Source organism: Bombina bombina, chromosome 1, assembly GCF_027579735.1.
Source record: "Bombina bombina isolate aBomBom1 chromosome 1, aBomBom1.pri, whole genome shotgun sequence".
NCBI classification, from domain to species: Eukaryota; Metazoa; Chordata; class Amphibia; order Anura; family Bombinatoridae; genus Bombina; species Bombina bombina.
Window position 1 is genome coordinate 1,213,568,951 of NC_069499.1, and position 9,077 is coordinate 1,213,578,027.

Genomic DNA, 9,077 nt, shown 5'->3' on the forward strand with positions numbered 1-9,077 from the left:
CAATGTTTCATTTGTGCTGTCAACCATGCATATAATTAAGATGTAAGACTGTAATTTATACATCTAGCAAAAAAACTCCAAGCGTGTTGATGTGCCTTTAAGCAACAACCCGTTGTCCATGATAAAGTGGAAATTTAAGGAAAAAAAAGGGAGAGAATTGGTTTAGTATAGTCTATATTGCACAGTCCATCATAATAGTAGTATTGTAGCTGTACAGACTATCCACAATGTACTCCATTAAGTCGTTGTTGGTATTAGATAGTCCATGGATACATATACATACTGGGGTATCCAGATATCCAGAAGAGATATATCTTAAAGTTACAGTTCCACAGTAAAGAGGCTAATGTATACTATTTACCAGTCACCAGTATCGTGATGTAGGAAATTGAAGTTGAAAGGCTGATCTACCACTCCATTAGGCCCAGACATGTGAAAAGAGCAATCTTCAGGTAACGCTATGTAATATGCTCGTGAGAAAACACTATCAATATGCGTAAAATGCTATCACAAGCATCGGTTGATGAGCCACTTACCCGGAACAGAGAACGACACAGGAACACAACAGGTAAGGGTAGGATGCTCCAATCAACTCTTTCTCACGGCGTTCTTCTGCGTTACCACGTGTCCTGCTCCTCGGCCACTGCGGGTGCACGTAGGGATTACGTCTCTGTCCAGACGCTGCACATAGAGAGGAACAAGGAAACTCCTCGGCACACCAGGGATAGGTAAAAAGCCAGTCTTTATTTATTAACAAGTAAAAGCAAGATCCTCATACAGCAACATGGTAAAAACAATAAATGAACTGGAACAGGGGGAACAACACCTCCTGTGACATCATACGCGTTTCATGCCTCTGGGGCACTTGTTCACTGATAGAGAACAGGTGGTGTAGGTGCTCTTAATATACAGATTTCTGTCCAATGACATAACATCAATCAAAACACATTTCATTAACCCCTGAAGTTCCTGTCACAAACAAAAAATTCTAGTCTATATAGCCTCTCTATGTGGTACCTATTACAGAAATATGTGCATATGTATATACACTGTAACATGTATTTGGTTCACAGTGTCACAATTTAATAATGACCATATATACTGTTGTTTTTCTTTTTGCATACAACAATGAGATATTGTAATATTAATGCTATAAAACAAGAAATGAAATAAACTCAAGTATAAATGTAGGTATATAATTAAATTGGACATCAAGACCTAATCCTCACTGTAATGTAAATAACAAAAAAGTTTATAATACATTAATTTAAATAGTATTATATATATAAGGACACTTTTTTTCCCATAACAATGCATTATAGTCGATTGGTCAACGTTGAACAAACATATTTACATCCATTCTGGAATTCAAACCCGTAGGTACCCTAGTTTATAAATGTAGAATCCAAAAGACCTCCCTTTCATCCAGTTTCTTTTCCCTATCTCCACCCCGGGGATGTCTAGGGATAAAGTCTATGCCCTGTACTTTCAACAGAGATTTGTCAGAATTGTGAAAATTTCTAAAATGTTTGGCAATGGGCGTTCTTGAGTCAGGGTCCTCTATGGACCTAAGATGTTCCATGACCCGGTCCTTCAAGGACCGTTTAGTACGTCCCACATATTGCATAATTTAGCATATTGAGTGTGTGAGATCTCCCAGAAATAATCCTTTGTTCTCATTTTAGTCAGGAATGTTTCCTGTGCAATTGAAGAAATGGGGGAGAACTAAACCTGTTTGAAATTAGTTCTTCTGAATGCAATGAGTTATTTTCTACTGATCAGTGAAAATATCTGATCAAAGATACAGATTTATTCATCTTGAAATATATGATTAAAATATATATTTCTCTTGTTAAGTGTATCCAGTCCACGGATCATCCATTACTTATGGGATATTCTCCTTCCCAACAGGAAGTTGCAAGAGGATCACCCACAGCAGAGCTGCTATATAGCTCCTCCCCTAACTGTCATATCCAGTCATTCTCTTGCACGCCTCAACCAAGATGGAGGTCGTAAGAGGAGTGTGGTGTTTTATACTTAGTTTATTCTTCAATCAAAAGTTTGTTATTTTTAAATGGTGCCGGAGTGTACTGTTTATCTCAGGCAATATTTAGAAGAAGAATCTGCCTGCGTTTTCTATGATCTTAGCAGAAGTAACTAAGATCCATGGCTGTTCTCGCATATTCTGAGGAGTGAGGTAACTTCAGAGAGGGAATGGCGTGCAGGTTTTCCTGCAATAAGGTATGTGCAGTTAATATTTTTCTAGGGATGGAATTTGCTAGAAAATGCTGCTGATACCGAACTAATGCAAGTAAAGCCTTAAATGCAGTGAGAGCTACTGGTATCAGGCTTATTAATAGAGATGCATACTCTTATAAAAATGTAATATAAAACGTTTGCTGGCATGTTTAATCGTTTTTATATGTGTTTGGTGATAAAACTTATTGGGGCCTAGTTTTTTTCCACATGGCTGGCTTGAATTTGGCCTAGAAACAGTTTCCTTAGGCTTTCCACTGTTGTAATATGAGTGGGAGGGCCCTTTTTTACTGCTTTTCTGTGCAGCTAAAAATACTGACAGACATCCAGCTTCTTCCTGCATGATCCAGGACATCTCTGGGTGGCTCAAAAGGCTTCAAAGTCGTTTTTGAGGGAGGTAAAAAGCCACAGTAGAGCTGTGGCAGTTGTTGTGACTGTTTGAAAAAGAAAAAAAAAAAAAAGTTTTTGTCTGTTATTATTCTGTTTTGGGTATTAAGGGGTTAATCATCCATTTGCAAGTGGGTGCAATGCTCTGCTAACTTGTTACACTAACGAAATTTTTACAGTGTATGTAACTGCCTTTTTTCACTGTTATTTCAAATTTTGACAAAATTTGTGTTTCTTAAAGGTGCAGTAACGTTTTTTATATTGCTTGTAAACTTGTTTAAAGTGTTTTCCAAGCTTGCTAGTCTCATTGCTAGTCTGTTTAAACATGTCTGACACAGAGGAAACTACTTGTTCATTATGTTTGAAAGCCATAGTGGAGCCCCATAGGAGAATGTGTACTAAATGTATTGATTTCACCTTAAACAGTAAAGATCAGTCTTTAACTATAAAAGAAATATCACCAGAAGATTCTGATGAGGGGGAAGTTATGCCGACTAACTCTCCCCACGTGTCAGACCCTTCGCCTCCCGCTCAGGGGATTCACGCTAATATGGCGCCAATAACATCAGGGACGCCCATAGCGATTACCTTGCAGGACATGGCTGCAATCATGAATAATACCCTGTCAGAGGTATTATACAGGTTGCCTGAATTAAGAGGCAAGCGCGATTGCTCTGGGGTTTGGAGAAATACAGAGCGCGCATATATGCAGATCATGAGGACGGAGAGCTTCAGTCTGTGGGTGACATCTCTGATTCGGGGAAACCTGATTCAGAGATTTCTAATTTTAAATTTAAGCTTGAGAACCTCCGTGTGTTGCTTGGGGAGGAATTAGCTGCTCTGAATGACTGTAACACAGTTGCAGTACCAGAGAAATTGTGTAGGCTGGATAAATACTATGCGGTACCGGTGTGTAATGATGTTTTTCCTATACCTAAAAGTCTTACAGAAATTATTAGCAAGGAGTGGGATAAACCGGGTGTGCCTTTTTCCCCACCTCCTATATTTAGAAAAATGTTTCCAATAGACGCCACTACACGGGACTTATGGCAGACGGTCCCTAAGGTGGAGGGAGCAGTTTCTACTTTAGCAAAGCGTACCACTATCCCGGTTGAGGACAGTTGTGCTTTTTCAGATCCAATGGATAAAAAATTGGAGGGTTACCTTAAGAAAATGTTTATTCAACAAGGTTTTATTTTACAGCCCCTTGCATGCATTGCGCCTGTCACGGCCGCGGCGGCATTCTGGTTTGAGGCCCTGGAAGAGGCCATCCATACAGCTCCATTGACTGAAATTATTGACAAGCTTAGAACACTTAAGCTAGCTAACTCATTTGTTTCTGATGCCATTGTTCATTTGACTAAACTAACGGCTAAGAATTCCGGATTTGCCATCCAAGCGCGTAGGGCGCTATGGCTTAAATCCTGGTCAGCTGACGTGACTTCGAAGTCTAAATTACCCAACATTCCTTTCAAGGGGCAGACCTTATTCGGGCCTGGTTTGAAGGAAATTATTGCTGACATTACTGGAGGTAAGGGTCACACCCTTCCTCAGGACAGGGCCAAAGCAAAGGCCAAACAGTCTAATTTTCGTGCCTTTCGAAATTTCAAGGCAGGTGCAGCATCAACTTCCTCCGCTTCAAAACAAGAGGGAACCTTTGCTCAATCTAAGCCGGCCTGGAAACCTAACCAGTCCTGGAACAAAGGCAAGCAGGCCAGAAAGCCTGCTGCTGCCTCTAAGACAGCATGAAGGAACGGCCCCCTATCCGACGACGGATCTAGTAGGGGGCAGACTTTCTCTCTTCGCCCAGGCATGGGCAAGAGATGTTCAGGATCCCTGGGCGTTGGAGATCATATCTCAGGGATATCTTCTGGACTTCAAAGCTTCCCCTCCACAAGGGAGATTTCATCTTTCAAGGCTATCTGCAAATCGGATAAAGAAAGAGGCATTCCTACGCTGTGTGCAAGACCTCCTAGTTACGGGAGTGATCCATCCAGTTCCGTGGACGGAACAAGGACAGGGTTTTTATTCGAATCTGTTTGTGGTTCCCAAAAAAGAGGGAACCTTCAGACCAATTTTTGATCTAAAGATCTTAAACAAATTCCTCAGAGTTCCATCATTCAAAATGGAAACTATTCGGACCATCTTACCCATGATCCAAGAAGGTCAGTACATGACCACAGTGGACTTAAAGGATGCCTACCTTCACATACCGATTCACAAAGATCGGTTTCTAAGGTTTGCCTTTCTAGACAGGCATTACCAATTTGTAGCTCTTCCCTTCGGGTTGGCTACAGCCCCGAGAATCTTTACAAAGGTTCTGGGCTCACTTCTGGCGGTTCTAAGACCGCGAGGCATAGCGGTGGCTCCGTATCTAGATGACATCCTGATACAGGCGTCAAGCTTTCAAGTTGCCAAGTCTCATACAGAGATAGTCCTGGCATTTCTGAGGTCGCACGGGTGGAAAGTGAACGAGGAAAAGAGTTCTCTATCCCCACTCACAAGAGTCTCCTTCTTAGGGACTCTTATAGATTCTGTAGAAATGAAAATTTACCTGACGGAGTCCAGGTTATCAAAGCTTCTAAATGCTTGCCGTGTTCTTCACTCCATTTTGCGCCCTTCGGTAGCTCAGTGTATGGAGGTAATCGGCTTAATGGTAGCGGCAATGGACATAGTGCCATTTGCGCGCCTTCATCTCAGACCTCTGCAATTATGCATGCTGAGTCAGTGGAATGGGGATTACACAGATTTGTCCCCTCTGCTAAATCTGGATCAAGAGACCAGAGATTCTCTTCTCTGGTGGTTGTCTCGGGTACACCTGTCCAAGGATATGACCTTTCACAGGCCAGATTGGACCATTGTAACAACAGATGCCAGCCTTCTAGGTTGGGGTGCAGTCTGGAATTCCCTGAAGGCACAGGGATCGTGGACTCAGGAGGAGAAACTCCTTCCAATAAATATTCTGGAGTTAAGAATGATATTCAATGCTCTTCTGGCTTGGCCTCAGTTAGCATCTCTGAGGTTCATCAGATTTCAGTCGGACAACATCACGACTGTGGCTTACATCAACCATCAAGGGGGAACCAGTAGTTCCCTAGCGATGTTAGAAGTCTCAAAAATAATTCGCTGGGCAGAGTACCACTCTTGCCACCTGTCGGCAATCCATATCCCAGGCGTGGAGAACTGGGAGGCGGATTTTCTAAGTCGTCAGACTTTCCATCCGGGGGAGTGGGAACTCCATCCGGAGGTGTTTGCTCAGTTGATTCATCGTTGGGGCAAAACAGAGTTGGATCTCATGGCGTCTCGCCAGAACGCCAAGCTTCCTTGTTACGGATCCAGGTCCAGGGACCCAGAAGCGACGCTGATAGATGCTCTAGCAGCGCCTTGGTTCTTCAACCTGGCTTATGTTTTTCCACTGTTTCCTCTGCTCCCTCGACTGATTGCCAAAATCAAACAGAAGAGAGCATCAGTGATTCTGATAGCACCTGCGTGGCCACACAGGACTTGGTATGCAGACCTAGTGGACATGTCATCCTTTCCACCATGGACTCTGCCTCTAAGACAGGACCTTCTGATACAAGGTCCTTTCAATCATCCAAATCTAATTTCTCTGAGACTGACTGCATGGAGATTGAATGCTTGATTCTATCAAAGTGTGGCTTCTCCGAGTCAGTCATTAATACTTTAATACAGGCACGAAAGCCTGTTACCAGGAAAATCTACCACAAGATATGGAGTAAATATCTTTGTTGGTGTGAATCCAAGAATTACTCATGGAGTAAGGTTAGGATTCCTAGAATATTGTCTTTTCTCCAAGAGGGCTTGGACAAAGGATTATCAGCTAGTTCCTTAAAGGGACAGATTTCTGCTCTGTCCTTTTGCACAAGTGTCTGGCAGAGGTTCCAGACGTCCAGGCATTTGGCTAGAATTAAGCCTGTGTTTAAACCTGTTGCTCCCCCGTGGAGCTTAAACTTGGTTCTTAACGTTCTTCAAGGAGTTCTGTTTGAACCCCTTCATTCCATTGATATTAAACTTTTATCTTGGGAAGTTTTTGATGGCTATTTCCTCGGCTCGGAGAGTCTTTGAGCTATCTGCCTTACAATGTGATTCTCCTTATCTGATTTTTCATGCAGATAAGGTAGTCCTGCGTACCAAACCTGGGTTTTTACCTAAGGTGGTTTCTAACAAGAATATCAATCAAGAGATTGTTGTTCCATCATTGTGTCCTAATCCTTCTTCATAGAAGGAACGTCTTTTACATAATCTGGACGTAGTCCGTGCCTTGAAGTTTTACTTACAAGCTACTAAAGATTTTTGTCAAACATCTACCCTGTTTCTCGTTTACTCTGGACAGAGGAGAGGTCAAAAAGCTTCGGCAACCTCTCTTTCCTTTTGGCTTCGGAGCATAATACGCCTAGCCTATGAGACTGCTGGACAGCAGCCCCCTGAAAGGATTACAGCTCATTCTACTAGAGCTGTGGCTTCCACCTGGGCCTTTAAAATGAGGTCTCTGTTGAACAGATTTGCAAGGCCGCGACTTGGTCTTCGCTTCACACTATTTCCAAATTTTACAAATTTGATACTTTTGCTTCTTCGGAGGCTGTTTTTGGGAGAAAGGTTCTTCAGGCAGTGGTTCCTTCCGCTTAATCCTGCCTTGTCCCTCCCATCATCCGTGTACTTTAGCTTTGGTATTGGTATCCCATAAGTAGTGGATGATCCGTGGACTGGATACACTTAACAAGAGAAAACATAATTTATGCTTACCTGATAAATTTATTTCTCTTGTAGTGTATCCAGTCCACGGCCCGCCCTGTCCTTTTTAAGGCAGGTCTAAATTTTAATTAAACTACAGTCACCACTGCACCCTATGGTTTCTCCTTTCTCTGTTTGTTTTCGGTCGAATGACTGGATATGACAGTTGGGGGAGGAGCTATATAGCAGCTCTGCTGTGGGTGATCCTCTTGCAACTTCCTGTTGGGAAGGAGAATATCCCATAAGTAATGGATGATCCGTGGACTGGATACACTACAAGAGAAATAAATTTATCAGGTAAGCATAAATTATGTTTTATTAACCTCACATATACCTCAACAACTATAATCAAAGAAAGACTAGTAAGAATACACTTATAGCCAATGCAGCTTATTCATATGCTATTGCATAGATAAAGTGCATATCACTAAAGAATAAAATAAACTTATTCCCATAATAAAATAAAATGGTTAAAACACAATAGAGAATCTTGTAAAACTATTTATGTTGAATGGAAATATATTACATTTATTCTATCCCCGATATTCTCATTACTGCAAAACATCTGTGGCGATTTAGTCTAAAGTACTAGTAAGATGGCTGAAATAACAATACAGAATGTAGAAATATCCAAATATGTGTCGTAAGAATTTCCAAAGGGCCTTTGACCGTGTTGCCTTAGAGCCATATTAAATAATATGGGGTTTTGGAGATATCACACAAAACTGTATATTCTCCTTATACAATAGTCTAAGCTTGAAAATTCTCTTGAATGGCATATTGGCAGAACCCTTTAAGATAACAAACGGCACTAGAAAGGGATACCCATTATCCCCTATTATGTTTGCTTGTAATAGAGCCCCTTGCAATGCAGAATTCTTCAGAATAACAACACAAAAGGTATCCAAATTGGCCCACAATTATACACTATCTCCCTATTTGCAGATTATGTGTTATTCTGAAATACTAAATATTACATTAGACTCCACAACCTTAGAGAGAGTTAACAAACAAACCCCCTTCACATGGTTCCATACGTTGCCAAAATATCTAGGAATAAACCTTGTCCCTACAATTCATACTATTTATACACTAAATTTTATACCAATTAAAGACGCTATAATAAGAGACTTATCAAGTTGGAAATCTAAAAAATGATCTGGGCTTGGATGCATTAATCTTATTAAAATTAATATATTTCTTAGATTATTATAGATTTTTCAAACCCTACCTATCAAGGGTTGGCTCCAAAGGGGGGGGCGGGGCATTGGGGTGAAATGTCCACCAAAATGGTATGCTGTGCCCCCTCAAAAAAACATAATTTATGTAAGAACTTACCTGATAAATTCATTTTTTCATATTGGCAAGAGTCCACGAGCTAGTGACGTATGGGATATACAATCCTACCAGGAGGGGCAAAATCTCAAAATGCCTATAAATACACCCCTCACCACACCCACAATTCAGTTTAACGAATAGTCATGTAGTGGGGTGATAGAAAAAGGAGTAAAAAGCATCAAAAATAGGAACTGGAAATATAATTGTGCTTTATACAAAAAAACATAACCACCATAAAAAGGGTGGGTCTCATGGACTCTTGCCAATATGAAAGAAATGAATATATCAGGTAATTTCTTACATAAATTATGTTTTCTTTCATGTAATTGGCAAGAGTCCATGAG

General features: G+C 41.0%; 1 protein-coding gene across 1 annotated transcript in view; it reads left to right on the forward strand.

Moving 5' to 3' along the window:
* Positions 1 to 492: 492 nt before the first annotated feature.
* PLS3 (plastin 3) overlaps positions 493 to 9,077 on the forward strand; it is a 169,238-nt gene continuing 160,653 nt past the window's right edge. Inside the window, exon 1 of the mRNA XM_053718738.1 lies at positions 493 to 568. Coding sequence (XP_053574713.1) covers positions 493 to 568 — 76 coding nt within the window. The remainder of the gene's footprint in view (positions 569 to 9,077) is intronic.